At 46.5% G+C, this 17,944-nt stretch overlaps 1 protein-coding gene across 1 annotated transcript in view; it reads right to left on the minus strand.

Moving 5' to 3' along the window:
• Nucleotides 1–8,289: 8,289 nt before the first annotated feature.
• CLRN1 (clarin 1) overlaps nt 8,290–17,944 on the minus strand; it is a 39,879-nt gene continuing 30,224 nt past the window's right edge. The window contains exon 3 of the mRNA XM_040480487.1: nt 8,290–9,562. Coding sequence (XP_040336421.1) covers nt 9,297–9,562 — 266 coding nt within the window. The 3' untranslated portion in view covers nt 8,290–9,296. The remainder of the gene's footprint in view (nt 9,563–17,944) is intronic.

The raw sequence follows: 17,944 nt of genomic DNA on the forward strand, positions 1-17,944 counted from the left end.
GGGATCCTAGAGATCTTTCAGGGGGATCATCTTTCATGTAGCGAATATTCCAGCTGTGGATTGAATCCTGACTCTATAGCACATGGGGGGGGGGGTGCAGGCGTGTTCTGGACGCATGGGTACGAGTTTGACGAGAGCTGATGCGCACGAGGCTTCTCCTTTTGGGTTGGAGAAGAAAACTTTATAGCGAGGTGTCTGGAGAGGAGAGAAAAGGGGGTTGCGACAGGAAAGAATGCAGCCATGTGTGTGGCATTTTTGTGTCATACTCAGCCTGTGGGTCTGGCTTTAAGATTTTTTGGAAGATACGTGAGCTCCCAGACACAAAAAAGGCTGGTCGGGGGAACAGATGACGAAGTGTGTCACAGGGTTGACGAGGGGCTCTTCTCCACCCCCACCCCCAGTCTGTTACAGACCTGAGTGCACTCTGGATCCTTGGGGTTGCGGAGTACCCTTCATGGAACAATCCCTTTGCTTGGAGGCCTTGGAGGCAGCTAGGCTGTGAGCTGTCTTGGTATAGACAGACTTGTTTCTGAGGAAACAGGACTTAGACGCCCCCAGAATGAAACGGGAGGGATATGAGAGAGAGGGCCTTGGTTCTTTATTTGGCAGGGGGCTGACTATTAACAGCCATCAAAGGAGCACCTGCGTGGCTCAGTTAGTTGAGCGTTCAACTTTGGCTCGGGGTGGGGGGGGGGGGGGGGGTCGTGAGTTCGAGCCCCTTATCGGGCTCACTGCTGTCAGCACAGAGGCCACTTCAGCTCTTCTGTCCCCCGCTCTCTGCCCCTCCCCCACTTGCACTCTCTCGAAAATAAACAAACATTTAAAAAAAGCCATCAAGATTTGGAAATTAAATCTAGTATGATTATATTTATGTTAATCTACTGGGGGAAGTCCAAGGACGTTTAGATTAGTTTCAGATAAGCCCACAAAGGTCAGGAAAATTAGGCATGCTCTGCTGTGGCAGAACTGGTGAGAACAGAAGTTTGGGCTTGAACCAAGTCTCTCTTCACCTTCAGTAACTGGTTCAACTTGCATTCACTTACTCAGAAAATGATCTGTATTTTAGCAGCAGCATACCTTCTGCGATTATTGAAAACGGGTTTAAGTTCTAAGCGCAGGGACCATGCCCTGTGCTTCTCTTTCCTATGGGGCACAGGGCCAAAACGTAATCATTAGCTTATGAATCATTTGATTCACTCGTTAGAACGGACATCAGCTTCTTCTCTTGCGTGTTGTGGGCAGTTGCTGGCAAGAGATGGGGAAGGTATGGCAGTACAATAGACCTTATGTCCCAAAAGCATCACCCCCTTCAACATGAAGGAGTGAAGACCCTGTTAGATTTATGATTAGACCGAAACCAAGAAGCGTATATGCATGATGGTAGGAAGGGGGACTCAGTTTAGGGACATCAGCAAAGATTAGAAGCAGTCAGCTTTCTGGAGCAGAAAGAAGGATTGAAAATTGGCCACAGTCATTCAACAAATATTTATCAATTGCTTAGTGCACGTCAACGGTGGTTGTTCTAGGGACCGAGGATTTAGCAGTGGACAACACAGAATTGATTTAAGGTGAAAGCATGTTGAGGATGGGATTATATTTATTTACATCTCTCCTTCATAGCCTTGTAGTCCTAGGATGATAAAAAGTCTTGAATTTGTAAAAATGTATGTGCCTTGTTCTAAAAACTTAAAGCAACTTATAAAGTAGTATAAAACTCATCAAGATTCAAATGGAAGTGGAAGAGATCGGTAAATAACTTTGGAAAATTTAAAAAGCATTGGAACCCCAAACCCAGCAGGAACAAGGCTAGTTATGAGGCATGCACCCTTGAAATCCCAGAAACAGCACCAAATGAGCCACAGATGTAGCTTTAGGCTTTCCAGTGACTAACCTGCAGTGGGTGATGATACCATTGAAACAAGTAAACATCCTCAGTTCTTTGGAGGAAGCATCATGAATCCTAATAAAGACCAGAAAGAAACTTCTCTCTAAGAACCTTTCCCAAACAGGATACTCTGTGGCTGAGCTATGGGACTAAGGTGACAAGCAAAACACGACTCAGAGGAGACTGGGAGAGCTGCCACCTTGGATTGAATGGCTGAGTCTTTGTGAGTTCATATTCCATCTCCAGGCAATAGCTAGGGGCAAGGATGCCCGCGGTAAGTCATTCCCCGCAGTTTTGTTCAGCAGATATTAGACACGCGGGAAAGGTGTGGCTATCGATCTTGCACGTGTTTCATGAGATAAAGAACTTTAATGTGATTCCCAGAATAGCTGGAAGCAAGGTGGGATGGAGATAAGAAGGTTTGACTTTAGCTCCTTGCAGAGAAATGTGTGTTTGTAAACATAATCAGAATATCTCAGCTCAAGCCATTTTGCTTATATGGCTCCTTATACGTGTATGGGCTTGGCCTTAGGCATCCGTGAAGGGAGGAAGGATGGAAACATTCTGTTGTGTTTGATAGGATGACTAAATCTAGAAATGAAACTACTTTACCTCGTCAGTAAAAATCATCAAGTGTTTTTTTTGTTTGTTTGTTTTTAAGGAAGTATTGTTCAGTCAACTGGATGTCTGTGCATGAGATACACAGAAAAAGTTAAGCTGGGCCTCCGTGTGTTTCTTTCAGTGTATCTCAGTGTCTGTCTCTGATTTTAGAAAACAGTAAAATGGGTTAGAAATGATGGTCACTCATAAAGCGAGAAACTAGAGTAAAGGACTCATAGGAGTAAAGATTAATATATAGGATACAGAATCACATAACCAATCATGGCGGGTAGTTTTCGGGTACCAGCCAAACTCACACGTTCTTCTGTTAGAACTCCCCTGATACACGCACATGTGCACACATACGTGTCCATGGCGGCTGTGACTCATCCCTCCCTCATTTCAGCTGTGCAGAGCATGGGTGGGCATCTGACCGAGAGAGGGGATCGAGAGGCTGGACTGCACCATTCTGACTCTGTCTCTCTCTCTCTTCCCGCCCCCCCGCCCCCACCCCATGCACTCTTGCTCTCACTCTCTTGCTTTTTGCTTAAGATGTTTTAAGTGGCAGGGCACCTGGGTGTGGGGGGGGGGGTACTCAGACAGTTAAGCATCCAACTTCGGCTCAGGTCATGATCTCACAGTTCATGAGTTCGAGCCCTGCATCGGGCTCTGTACTGACAGCTCAGAGCCTGGAGCTGCTTCAGATTCTGTGTCTTCCTCTCTCTCTGCTCCTCCTCCATTCACACTCTGTCTCTCTCTCTTTCTCTCTCTTTCAAAAATAAATAAAACATTAGGAAAAAAAAGATGTTTTAGGTGATTTTTGTTTCTCATATTAAATGCTCCCTGATCAAGATACTAAGTAAACTAGGAAGATTTTCTTTCCTTTGATGTACAGGATAGAGGATTAGGGGATATAGCATAAATATATTTTATATTTTATATATTTATGTATTTGAAAAAGGAAATAGCAATATTGGAGGGCAGCCATGCCCCAAGGAAATATTGGGGGGGCAGCCATGAAGTTTGATACAAAGTAAAAAAAAAAAAAAAATCTGAAGCAAAGAGCTTCCAGTTTAGTGCTGATATGTGTGGAGGGGATATTTCACTGTTTCTGTCTGGTGTGTTTTTCTGCTCCCCTGTGCTCACTTCATTTCTTCATCTGTACTCCAGAGACCTCTGCCCAATCTAAGCACATAAGCTTTGGGGAAAGGGGGTGACTATGGTGAACTACAAAGGTGATGCTAAGTTCAAGAGTCACTAGTTCAGATGGGAAATCGAGTCTGAGACATTCTTGTGGAATATGTCTGCGTTTGTCTAGCTAGAAAGTTCCTAGGGTTGGGAATGGGTGGGAGGGAGAGAGGAGATCCTCCTAGATTAAATCTAGAATCTGTGCTGGAGTCTTCTTCCAGCACCAGAGAACATTGGGGAAACTGAGTTGGTGCCTACTTGTCATCCTCGATGCTGCTCAGGTGAAGCCCAAGATGACAGCCAGGAGGAGGTCTCCTGCCAACCGACCTGCAGGACGGACACTCTTCTGGGCTCCAAGACTTCACTAAGGCTTTGTCTGACCCAGAACTGTGAACTATCCTTCCTCCAAATACCCTGACCCCTCAGGAGGGGGAGAGCAAGGGGAAGTAGTGGTGTGGAAGGGAAAATGGCTGCCGGACTAACCATCACCCACATAACAGCTCCAAATGTGCACAGTGACAGAACTGCCCTCTCAGCTCCTTCAGATACATTAAAGAACTTCACTTGGCATTCGTTTTTTTTAATGTTTATTTTTGAGAGAGAGAGAAAGAGAGAACGAGAAAGAGAGCACTAGTGGGGGACGGGGGGAGGCAGAGAGAGAGAGGGAGACATTGGATCTGAAGCAGGCTCTGCACTGACAGAGGAGAGCCCGATGTGCGGCTCGAACTCACAAACTGTGAGATCATGACCCGAGCTGAAGTTGGACACTTAACCGACCGAGCCACCCAAGGGTCCCTGGCATTCTTTGATTAGGTATGCAGTTGTTTACCATTTTGTGAAGATTGAAACTCTAGGATAATTGTTGAATTTTGGTAATTAATGTAGTTAAGGAATATCATTGGACTACTTGGGTTTTTTTTTTTTACTGGCAAACTTAAAACTCTGTCTTTAATAATAAATTGAAGCTTTGAAAAGAAAATAAGGATAGAGAGTGTTCATGGATATTCTTCTCTCAACAAAGGATTTTTTTAAATGTTTTTTTTTCTCATTCTTTTTACATTTCCTCCCCACAATCCTCAGTGCCTCATAGACAGCTAGATCCATTGTAGATGTGAGATAAAAATGGTTTTGAATGATTGAAAAAGGGTTTATTAATCATTGTTTGGAAAGAATCCTGAAGGATATCGGCATAAGCAAAGTGTTCATTTCCTCTTTAGATATTTATGCAGAAAATTCACTCTCAAGTCTTCATTTCAGCTGGTGGTGGGTAATATGGCCACAGGGTCACAGCTTCACAAAGGACAGTGGCCAGACAGGACCTAGTGGTGGTGGTGGAGGGTGCTCCTGACCCCAGGCTACCAATGAAGAGGCCTGGAGAATCTTTCATTGGCTTGAAGCAGGAAAGCTTTGCTAGAAAAGAGAGCTTTGGTGGCCTGGCCAAGGTGAGCTAGGCTGCAGCAACGAATAACCATCCAAACTCAGTGGCTTTATAGGAAGTTTCTTTACCAGTCTTGTCACACTCCGGTACAGGTCCTGAAGCCTGCCTCTGTTTCGTAGGCTCGCCGCCTGGATCCCATGACCCCCGAGGCTACAGCACTGGGCAAGGACACAGCTGGAGGATGGTGTAGGATGTTCTTCAGTGCCAGGATTGAAAGTGGCATGAGTCACTTCAGCCTATACCCTATCCGTCCAGACTCACTTACTTGACCGCAACGCAAAGTGGGCTGGGAAATGTGGTTCGGCTGTGTGCCTACGAAGAATGTGGGGGAGGACACGTAGCATTTGTCTGCCACAGAGAATCAGGGGGAAAGAGTGACAGCAAAGGAGTGGGACGAAAAGAGCACCTGTGGGATGGGAACTAAGTGTACATGCCTGCTTCCCTAGGGGCTTCTGGCCTGGGATGTGCAACCGACACAATCCTTCATTCCACTCGGCTAAATGGAAGGATAGCGACTGAAGTGCAAATTAGTGAGCTGTGGCATCCTGGAATCCATACCTGCGAATTAGATAGGAGACCCTTTTTTGCATAGGTACAGTTAGTGACAAATCGGAACCCGGGGACGTGGCAAGTGTGGGGTGAGCCGCCTGTGGGCACCGAGACCGCATGTTCCCATAGGGCCGGTGCCCGAATTACTTGAGACGCCCAGGCCACCGCTTGGTGCACCTGCTTACTGCGCCAACTGGAGGACAGAGGGGACAGAGGCTAGTGGGAGCCCCCTGGGTCTCACTCTCCTCCAGAATTAGACTCATGGCCTGCAGCGGAAGGACACATCTACCGTTCTGGTCAGTTTCAGAGCAGATCGAGGCCCCTTACACCAAGATTCTAGCAAAGAGACATAATCCTTTGAGACACTTGCCTTTTCATTGTTGGGTGGTTTTCACCACAGCACGGCTATTCCCACGGGGTCTCTACAACCAATGCCGAATACTGCCGGATAAGCTCTGTAGGCAACGCTCTCTGGCGATTTCTAACTTAGGTCGTCTGCTCAGCCTCGGACTCATTCAGCCTTTCCGAATAGGCTGGTGAGTCCCAGCTCTGGGAGAGACACTATAGACGTATCTGTAGATGTACACTTAGAGGTTATCTAAGGGAGAGTGGTAGTGGGGGTGGGAGTGGGGGGTGGGGAGGGATGGTCACGAAGTCTGTAAATCAGAGCATACATTTATTAAATTTACAGTAGCACTTTTAGGAGCAAGAAAGTGTTTCCTGAGGGGGAACTTCATCCCAGAAGCCAGGGCCCCACGCCTGCCCAGTCTTTCTCTCTCTAGTTTCAAGGAGCAGGTACCTGTTTCTCTAAACTGACCAGCATTGCTTTGTCCCTTGCCACTTGGAGGAGGCGGCTTATCTGTTGAACCAGCCATCACCCCTGATCCAGAAACGACTGCCATGTTGAAAGGGGTTGAGAACTGGTATGCCACCAGATCAAACACTGAGCACCCACACAGTGCAGGATCCAAACATCTAAATAGAAGGATGGGGGACAGCAAGGGAGTTAGAAAAACCAGGCCGATGGCTTGGGACTGGCCTTGACGAAGCATTTCTGTAACAACCACACTTTTACCTGTACTGGATCTTGCTGGAAGGGGAGAAGTTGGGGACAACTGAGAGAGAGGTTAAAGCGCCCTGATTTCCGGCCCCCAGAGTCTCTCCCTTGCCTCTTGCTCAGGTTTCCATCAGTAAATGGTCCGGACCATATCCGTTCTAATGGCGAGTCGTGCTTCCCTCGAAGCTGGTGCACCCTGATACTGCCCCGGCGAACCCATCCTCCCTCCACCAGAGTTGGGAGGGGGCAGCCCACCACCAGGCTCTCCCTAAAAACACGGGCAGAGGGAGAGGAGAGGAATCGCCCTAAGATTGTGTAATGTGTGAGCCACCAGCCAGATTGATCCGCCCTGAATGCTTGTGAAGTGACTTGAGAGCAGCTGTTCTGAGGGAGCAGATGGGGCCATGAGAGCAAAAGACCTTTGTGGAAAGCGCACAGAGGTGAGGCGCCCTCCTCCTCCTGTAGCCCGCCCTGTCTGCACTTGTTTAGTCCGGAAGCTTCCTCCTATGGCCGTGAACGTGTCTTGCACGTTCACTGCAGGGGGTACCCGAACGACTTGGGACGGCTCCTCCCAAGTAGCTCCTCCCCATTCCTCTCCCCACCCCCACCCCCACCCCCACCCCCACCCCCACCCCGGCGTGATGAGCGTGGGTATTCTCCGAGCTGATGAGGGCGGCTGCAGACAAGTGGAAAGGAAACCGACCAACAGACCGTGGAACTGTGTTTGCAGCCCCAGAGCCAGCAGGGGGCCCCGCATCCCTGAGAGAATGTGAGGATGCTGGCTGCCACCTGGGGAGGGAGGTCGGACACAGCATAATGAGTGTCACTCTTCGGCGCCTTTGATCCCCATAGAGGGAGCCACAAAAGGAGTCCTGGCCAGATCCCTCTTCTAAGGGTCACAGGCCACTGGAACCACACATTTCATCAGAGAGAGGAAAGGGACACAATGTAAGCGCACTCTTCTGAGGGCCCAGATTGTATGTTGTTTTATTTTTGTGTGTGGCACGATTTGCAGGGACCAGCAGCCCTGCCTCGACTTCCCATCCAGGGACCATTGTTAGTTCGCCTATTAGGTTCTCATTAGATTTTCAGCCGCTGCTCCGACTTTTCTCTTTTTACAGAAGAGAGAACAACTGGGGACTTGTTTCCTGAAGAAAGCGTGGTGTTAGAAGCTTTTCAAACCTCTGAGAAGAGAGAGAGGTCAAATGAGAATGTGGGGGCCTGGCTTTCCAAGATCTCAGGCCAATTACCGCGTGGGGAAGGTCCTTGGGCCTTCCTGCCCCCTCCCAGCTACGGAGGCTTCTGTGTTTAACTGTTGCGTGAAGACTTCCAGCACTGGACTCCACTAGCCTGAGCTAGAATTAACATCCTTTCATTGCCAGACTGACTTGTGGTCTTCTAGAAATTCTCCGGGTGTATTTCCTGAATGAAGGCGTGGGGACAGGCATCTGGAAAGTAAAGGTGTATTCTGATGTCAGCCTATGGGCCACGGATCACCAACAGAGCAAGTTGCTTATCAGGGATATAAGCAGTCATTTGTTTCTTGTAAATTGTTCCAAAAGGGAAAAAGTATTTTTTTTTTTAAGTGAGCACTTTCAGAACCTCTTGTATGGCGGCTAAGTACCCAGCAGCTGTGGCGAGGGGCCTGGTGGTGTATTCTCTGTCATTCTCTGCTTCTTCCTGAGTGCTTTCTTGAGGGCAGCAGGTCAGGGACAGAGGAAGTGTCTGTTTGGACTCACTTGTGGTCTTTGGTCAGCTGCAGGTCAATTTCATGGGTAATTCAGGAAAAAGAAAATGGGCTTGGGTCATGCTTTGTGACAGCCAGGCCCCAAACCGAGATGTAGTGATACCATCACAATCCCAGAATGTAATGTAATTTTCATAAGTGGGAATTAGTGCTTAAAGACACTAAAGTTAGAAACAACAGCCCCAGTGAGTCATTTGCATTAAGTTTACTAAGAAGAGTCATTTTGCATGATTCGTCAGTGGTCCCAGCAAGTATGTCTGTTTAAAGTACTGTGTTTCCCCACCCGCCTTTTTTTTTTTTTTTCCATTTAGAGGTTTGCAAATTTTGACCAACAGGCATGGATAATAAGACTGTGCTTTAAACGAACTTAAAAAAAAAAAAAAAGCATGTGGATACTTTTCATCAATGCTCACTTAGTGCACTATCATTTTAGGAAAGCGATTCCAGCTTTATTTCCTGGTGTCTCTGGCAACAAATGTGTGGATGTATCAGAAATCGTATCTGTTTGTATTAAAACGTAGTCCCCGTGCCTTTTCATTCCTTCCTGATGGAGCAGGCATTTTACACTTTGATGCGTACATAGGGTAACAATTTGTCCCTTCTAGTCAAGAGCTTTAAGCAAGCAGTTCCCATGAAGTAAAACAACCTTCTCAAACCTTCCTTCTGCTCCCCTTACTGAGCCTGTATCCTTAGTACCTCATCTGTAAACATTGCCACGGAGGGCTTGGATGCTTTCATTTGTGCATCTGAAAGGACGGACAAAATTAACCATTTCCAAGTGACCAGAGCAAGTCGACTCCCTTACTTGGCAGATCACAGGAATAGTTGCCTTTCAGTACATTAGATCTGCAGCTACATTGGTCGTCTCCGTGTCTTTAGATTTTGCAAAAGGAAACTGAAATCCAGCAAGTCGTATTAAGAGCCCATTCAAAAAATGAACAAAAAAGCAAATGAAAACAACCCAGAACGAAGTGGTGTATTTTTCACTTTGCGTTTTGTAGGCGTAAGTCCCTTCTTTATCATTTGCAATTTTTTCTGAGAGGTGGTGGATTTTCACTTCAGAGGCAAACAGTATCATGACAAGACAGCCACAGGAGCCTGCAACAGAAGGAGCAAACAATGTGTTGTCACAAATATTTCCCGATTGTAAGGGGCAGGGAAGAGGGTCAGTAACTAAAGAAAGCCTTTACCATCACCCTCGTTGGCATCCTTCTCCAAAAATATAGCATTTCACATTTGTAATCATGAGCCTGATTCTCCAACTGATGGCCAGGGGGCCTGAGTTATGTCCGTGAGCAAAGAAGATTTGGTGGAGGTGGGGAGGGTAGAATCTAGCTGATGTCACGAAGACTGGGAGATGTTCCTCTCTGTGTGGTGAGTGGGCTGAATGGCTGGCTGGGCACCTTCAAAGCACAATGGTGGGATCCAGCTACAAAGCAGCCACTGCTGTGATGTGACTTTAAGAGAACAAATTTCTCTGTACTTCACAGACCGTGCAGAAAAAATTCCAGCCATGCAGCCCCCTTATGAAAGGGCCTAGGGCTTCCTTCAGAAGAGTTCCATGACCTCTCCCTCAGAAGGGCTCCTCTCTCCTCCAGCTCCCACCTGGCCACGGCTGCCCAGAGGAGTCCCTGAGCAAAGGGAGCCATACACAAAGCATTGAAGCGACAGTATCTGTTCTCCTTGTGTCTAACAAAACTCGGGATTTTTACCTGGGTGTGTGTGGCTGCCTTGAATAAAGGCCTCACTGTTTGGTTGAGAGGGACGGGGTGAGGGCAGGAGAGTTTCCTTGAAGTATGCATGTATCAGATGGCTGCCCTGTCTTCTCCCCCTTCCTCCTTCCTGTAGCTGAAATATGGATACAATGGCTGGAGCTCCAGCAGACATTTTGGACCAGGTGGCCTCAGAAATGGAAGCCATGTACTATAGAAAAACAAGAATGGAGGAGTATGGATTTCAGACACCTGGAGCTACCAGGCCAACCCTAGACTTCAAACTCTAGGTTTTTATGTGGAAGAAAAATAAATATCTATTTTGTTTAATCCACTATTATTATTTTTCCCTCATGTACTACTCATTGGTAGCCTAATCTAATCTTAAAGGTGCAGCTGTGGTGTGGGTGATCTCCCTGCAGGACAGGGGCACTCCATACTGAGTGGTGCCTGGAAGTTCTGAGAGGCCCTCTCCCTGAAGATGGAGAATGGGAGACCCCCAGATGGGTGGGTGGCACAGAGGACAGAAGCAGGTGGCAAGTGGATAACAAGGTGCCCAGGCCTTCCACAGCTAGTGTTGCATCCCAGGCCACCTCGGTGGGGGTCGAGTTAATAGGAGACTTGCTGAGATGGTCTCCTAACTTGGGTCAAACCAGTTTGGATTCGGACCCTGATTCCTCCACTTACTCTGTGAAATTAGGCAATTTTAATCTCCAAGTCTCAATTTTCTCATCTCTAAAATGTGAATAATGGAGATGATGCACGATTAGCACTTGTCATTAGAATTGACACACATAAATGCTGACTAATCAGTAGCTATTCCTACGCTTTTTATGTACTCTTTTCATCTTGCAAGTCCTTGCCACAATCCCTTACCCCCCACCCCCACCCCACCACACACCAAAAACCCCTGACTGTTTCGGATAAGCCCCCCAAAAGAATATAGTACAGGCTCTTGTTCCTCCAATTACTCTCCCATTAGGTTTATGACTCCTTTAGAATGGGTAAGTGCTTTTTGCCCTTCAGTTAAAGTTTATTCAGATACCCTGGGAGCAGCAATATACTGGCTTCAGTAACCATTCATTAATTCACTCATTCATTGATTCCACTCGGCGTGCTATGTGCCAAGCTCAGGGATAATGGTGGATATGTAAACGTTAAAGAAAATACATATGGTTTCTGCTCTAACAGAGAATAGAATAGGGTAGGGAACACACATAAGACCATTGTAAACCGATTTCAGTGAGTGTAATAGCAAGGGAAGTACAGGTGGCTATTACTGAGAGGGTGGGCAGCATCATGGAAGGTTCCTTGGAAGTAGCTGTAGGAAAAGTTAGCTGAGCAAAGGGAGGCTGGACCGGTGTGGGGAGTGGTCTGGACGTGAGGAGCTATAATGCAAATGATGGCCCCCATTCCTTTTCCAAAGGTCGGGTTTGCATTGGGATCGAGGTAGAGACAGGATCTTGTGGGAGTAAGAGGTGAAGGGTGGGGTGAGCAGGGAAGGAGCTATCCCATTTCTTTCATTTTAGAATTTTGCATAGGGCTGGTCCATCCGCTTGATCGTCATCGTAATATACCCCCAAATAATCAAATGATGCAGTTCTCTTGAAACTTCACTTCTCGCCAGCCTCAGCGCAGTAGTTGAGAGTATTCCTTTGTAAAATTCGTCAGCCTATTTTTGTATTCGGAACTTAAAACCAGAGCTCTCCCCTGGCAAAATCGTATTATTCCTTTCTTGTTTGATCCAACAAAAAGGCTGCAATGCTGTTTTCTCTTTATCTTTCATTTGAAAATTGTGGAGAAAATGCCATTGCTTTTACCAGAAGAACTTTCTTTGTCTGAGGAGATGGTGAATTTCAGACAGAAGCGAAACACTGTTATTTCCTTCCTGCTTGAAAGGAAAATTCAAGCTAGGTTTCCTTTTCGAGTTGTTAAATATTTTAGAGGTACTACTTTGTTAGGGCGACAGCATCATAGTGAGACTGCATTTCAAATTCCTGAAGTAAAGGTTGCTTGGGGTATCTTAAGACTCGCAGCCTTTCACCATAGCTAGTCATCCAAGCGTGCAAGCTCCCAAAACAGAGCGCATGGTCCAGTAGTTGAGAGGATGGTCTGAGATTCTGTTCTGGATTCTGGAGTTGACCATGGGGTCAACTTTGTCATTTCAGAGTCGGAGCACAATAACCTCGCTTGAATTTTCGCCAACCCTGTGACTGTGAAGAGATGTGAAGGGAAACAACTGACTGTGATGTTAGGGTATCTTTGCTTCTCTCTGTCCATGGCTCTAAAAGAGATGTGGGACCAAGGATAACTACAACCTATGGACCAAAAGATACACATGAAACGTATCTTCTCTTTGTGGCCTGGATGCCAGGCGCACGGGGAGAGGTGTGTAAGGGATGGGGGTGATGGTGGGAATAGGGCTTAGCACTTTTCCAATATGGCCCTTAGTCCCCAGCAAGGGGGCTCCTTGCTCTGGGTCCCACATTTAGAGGGTGCTGCTCTCTCTCTTCTAGAAAGACCCTTCCTCACCCTCCGGTGAGGGTCAATGGGATGAGCCCATCTTGAGTCCCTCACCCACATTCTAGCTCGTGCTCCTGGGACCTGGGACTTCCCTCCCCAAACGGCCCTGAGTGCATTTCCAGGGCTGCATGGGTATCTGTCTTCTTTGGAGCAGTCGCTCTAAGGGCAGACTTTGTGGCTGGTGTTGCACAGCCCTGAGGCCTGAAGATGGCCAAGGAACAGCTACTGTGAGGGTGCAGTCAGAGCTCAGATACACAGTAGAGTGTACACGTGGGGCCCTTTGCAGTGTGGATAGAACCAAGCAAGAGGAGGGAAGTGGACAGACAGGGGCCAGCTCTTCTCTGTCACCGCATTCAGGTCCAGAATTTTAAATGTGAATGTGGCCTTCCAGGTCCTTATGGAGAGATGTTGTCAAGGCAGAAGGATAGAGCATGTCTCATTGAATAGTTTATTAGCTTATGACTTTCAAATGTTCAGACATGTGGTATGTGGACTGTCATTAATAGTCTTGCTCAAGGCCTCACAAATGTTAGGATCAGGCCTGCGTGCTTCCTTCTTCCTTTTCCCAGCTATCCATGTTCCCCAGGAGTCCCAACTCAGCCGGGGCCCTTTGGACAGATGCCTCACGTGTTTGTCTGACCAACACCGCTCCTGCTCATGAGGAAGGTTCGAGTACATTAGATGTAGGAAAGCCTGCCAAGACGTGCTCCAGCTAGAATTTGGGACATAATCAGGCACAGGACCCACGTTTTGCTGTCATGCGTCTTACCCAGAGACCAGCCATTTTCCTTTATGTGTTTGATTGCCCTGCCATCTGGCTGGTACTGTAATATTTATTTCCCCCTTTAATGACTGATTACTGAGTTAATCCCTGACTGAAAAGGATAGCTGAGTTATAGAGCTGTCACACAATGAATTACCAGTCAATTAACAAACATTTGTAATGTGCTAGACATTGCACACTCATGACTGTCCTCTGGCAGCTCTCTGGGACTGCAGAGCTGGACGCCTCTCTCCTCCAGTCCTTACAATACAGGGAGCAAAGGTCACGGCCAACAAGAGAGCTGCCTCTTCGTCCCTGGCTGATCGTGAGGGTGACTATGCCGTGATGGGTGAGAACAGCCTGCCAGGATCTCTGTGAGTCCAGGGTACCGTGGGCTTCAGGGGAAATGTGTCCTCAAAGGTGGAAAAAAAAAAAAAAAAAAAAAGCTCTGATACATTCTCCTATTATCACTAAGATTGTATTGTGGGAAATAATAAATTAGAATTTCAATTCCATTTAAAGTAATGGCCAACATTTCCAGAAAGCTAGCACGTCATCTTTAAGCTCTCTTACAGATGACAAATATTAGAGGCATTCCATTGCCTCTGCAGAATGATAAATTGATAATTTCCTTCTTTAAGGAGTCTTGAAAGATGATAAATGGAGGTGGAAAAGCCACAGCTTTGCAGGTGTAGCTACTAATTTTCTGTGAAATTATGCAATCTCAGTAGAAGGCCAGTTATCAAAGGTGAGGTCTCCAGCAATAATTTCTTCCGCAAATGAAAGCGGTTCTGTCTTCACCCTGCTGTAGAGACCAGTGGCTGCTATCTAGAAAAGGGACAGCAGGACAAGTAAAACAAGTTAATACCTAAGAGTAGATTTTGAGGTCTTGATGGGGAGAAATTTGGTCACATGTTTCCAAAGAGAAGGTGTGGATGAAAGAACACCACCAGTTAGGTTCAGCTTTTTCTCCTCATCTCCTGTACTGGAGAGTTGAAGAACCCACATCTAACTTAAGTTTTACAAATGTCATGTCAGTAGAGCAGTGATTTGTGCAAAGAAGAAATGATCTCAAAACGCGATCTTTTTTCTAATTTGAACTGACTCTCAGAAAAGGAGAATATCCTTTGTTTCAGAAAATACAGAGCTACTTCTGCTCTATTCGTTTATTCAACAAATGTTTGTTGGGTGCCTACTGCAGCATTCTGGGCCCTGGGGATACAGCCCTGGATGAGCCGACAGAAATCGCTGTCTTCATGGAGCTGTCAGTGGTGGAGACAGTGGAGAAGAGGCAATAACTAGATAAGCGAGGACATTCTGTCACTTATCAGAGAGTGATTTGCACTAAGGGGAATAAAATAAAGCAGGGAAGGGGGTGGCCAGGGAGGCCTCAGGGAGAAGATGATGTTTTAGTGCCTCTTGAAGAAAGTCAAGGAATGAGAAAGGTAAGTGAAGGGAAGAGCATTTTGGGGTAAGGGAACAGTGTGCGCAGAAGACCCGGGCGGTTTGGGCAGAGAGAGGCAGAGAGCCATGCAGAGAGGAGTAAGAGGTGAGCCGTGTGTGGGGGCAGGGGCTGGCGGGGTCCTGGGGTAGGCGCATCAAGTGGTGCTTTAGAGGTCATAGCAAGGACTTGCGCTGAGACTCTAAAACAAACAGAAAGGAAGACACACTTGCGTGTTCTGAATAGGAAGGGAGTCTGTTTGCGCTTGTGATAGAACAAGATTGAACATCTCCTTGCACGAGGTCATAGCCGGGTACAGGGCAAAGTGCGTTAACCTTTTCCAGCACCCTCGACATGAGTAACCTGGAGTGCAATCCTGTCACTGCCCTGCTGCCACCGGCACCTCAAATCAGAATCTCTGGTCCTTTGCCATCACGGGCTGGCTAATACTACTTCTTTCCTTCTGTGGCCTCCTTCCTAAAGTCTATGCTGAGAAGCCAGTAGAATACTGTTGTTGCCGACTTTTCCTACCACAATCCCGTCCTTCAGCTTTGCTCAGGCTCGGCGGCTTTGATGCCTGGATATCCCTGAATCTCCCTTCTCAGACTTTAGATAACAGCTCCTCCATAAGGACTGAAGTGGAAACAAGACCCGGAGAGTTTCTGACCACAGTTACAGAATAATATGTCCTAGACATATTACAGAGGCCAGGATATTTGGAGTATGGAAATTGATATGTAATGTAAGCCTTCATCTATTTTTGTACTGCTCTTTATTTTCCTGTCTGTGTGTTTCATGTGTGACTGTGCTTGTTTATGTTCCATGCCATAGTTGTAATTATCATAATTAATTAGGCCCGTATCAGGAACATCTCCCTTTTAAATGAAGGCAGCCATTGTATTTGTTTGCCTTGCTTGGTATAACTAACATGATACTATGTGTAAGAGAAGATGTAATAAATACAATTTGCAATAAGCCCACATTTTGGAGGTTTTCACCACCTCCAGAAGGCCTGAGCCGATACCTCTCATATCACCTTCAGAGAGTATTCACTGAACTATCTAGAATGTTCTATGCATGATCCGTGGAAAGTCTTCTACCTGGCCTCTTCTCTTCTCCTTGCAGATCTGGGACTATGCCATTAACTGGGAAACTTCTAGAATGCAGTATAGAAAGACAGACACTCATATATCAGTGCCCCAGTGTGAAACTGTGGATCCAGTCGCTTCCATGACCAGCCGCTTCTTCTTTGGCTCCCTCTCTACCTCCCTAATTTGTGTACATTTCTCTCTCGCTCTCTCCCACTGTATTAGAAACCTGGAGGGAAGTGTTTTCAACCCTGTTTTCCCCATTCTGCCTTTCCCTCCCATTTACTCTCCCATTTATGCTTTCACAAAACTCACTGTTCAGCAATAGTCTTGAAACACCCCTGTCTTATAGCCTCAGGGACATCATGACCTCCTGGTTTTCCTTCCTCCCCTCTAGACACACCTAGTCAGTGTCCTTTGCCGGCCGCTCCTCCTCAACCCAAAAGTGAACTGATGGTGTTCTTCGGGGATTGGTCCTAGGCCAATTTTTCTCTATCTACATTCTCTCCCCAGATGATCTCATCCATTTCCATTGCTTTAAATAATATCTATATCCTGACAACTCCTAAATTTATGTCTTTTGTCTAGACCTCTTCTCTGAGCTCCAGACTCATATATCCCACTGGCTACTTGCCACCTCTACTCACATACCTCCTAGGGTCTCAAACTTGACATGCCCCAAATAGAACATTGATTTCTATTGCTAAGCTCCTCTTTCCACATCTTTCTTGCCCTGAACTCTAAGTCTATTCCTCCCCTTGTCTTATTCGTCTTGGTAAATGCCACCACTGTCGACTTGCTTCAGCCACCGGCAAAAGGCTTTACTTTTGGATCTACTTTCAAAATGTTTTTAGAATCCATTCATCTCTCTCCATGTCCAAGGCAATATAGCCTAGTCTTTCACCAGACATTTCTTAAAAGGTAGATCAGCAACCTCATGTCTCCTTAAACTCTTTCACAAGTTTCTCAATGTAATTAGAATCAATTCTGAAAGATTTACCCTGGCTGGCTTTTGAGGTCTGACATTAACTGCCATCAACAGGTCTTGATAATAATGTTGGTGTTTTTTGTTTTTTTTCTCTCATTTCCCCCTCATTACTTACCCCGAGCCACCTGGGCCTTCTTTCAGTTCCCACAGCAAGCCGACCTCTTTCCTTAGAGTCTTCACGCGTGCTTTCTCCTCTCCTTGGGAAAGTCTCTAGGGGTCCTCAGCTCCTTTGAATCCTTAGAACTACTTGCTGCCCAGTGCATCAAAGCCCCATCCCTTCTTTCTTTCCATTCTCTATTAGAGCAGCATGTTGATCACCCTTACGGGATTGAGTGTCATCTCTAATTGCTTATGTACGCTTTTGTTTGATTCTCCTGCTAGACTGTAGGTTCCACGAAAGTAGGACCGTGTGTACCTGATTGGTTGTGGCATCACCAGTTCCTATTATGATGGCCGGCACATAGTGGGCATTCAGTCAGGGTTTGTTAAATAAGGGACACGTATGCACCTAAATCAGTGGTCCTCAATACTGGTCACGCATTAGAATTACCTGAGAGAGATTTATAAAAACACCCAGGCCCCACCCCCAGAGACCCCAATTTAATTAGTGTAGCACGGGGCCTGGCATCAGCACTTTTAGGGAGTTTTCCGAGTGATTTTAATGTAGAGTCCAGAAGAGAATCACTGCCCAAAATGAACTAAGGGAACCCATTGAGGTATTACTAAAATCCTAACTTGGGGAATGGTTTCTCAAATCTAGTTTATAACTGTGTTTCATGAACAGTGATGGTGGACAGAGATGCTACATGAAGAGGGCTGAGGAATAAGATGAACCAAATTAGAAGCCATAAGTAGTAGAAGGAGCATCTGGTCAGAGAGGGCGACAGGCTATCAGGCCATAGCATGAGCAAGCGCTGGTGCCTGAAACCTTTGGTGGCTTAATCCAAAGGTTTGTTCTCTTTCCT

Source organism: Herpailurus yagouaroundi, unplaced genomic scaffold, assembly GCF_014898765.1.
Source record: "Herpailurus yagouaroundi ecotype Mexico unplaced genomic scaffold, PumYag 159, whole genome shotgun sequence".
Taxonomy (NCBI): domain Eukaryota; kingdom Metazoa; phylum Chordata; class Mammalia; order Carnivora; family Felidae; genus Herpailurus; species Herpailurus yagouaroundi.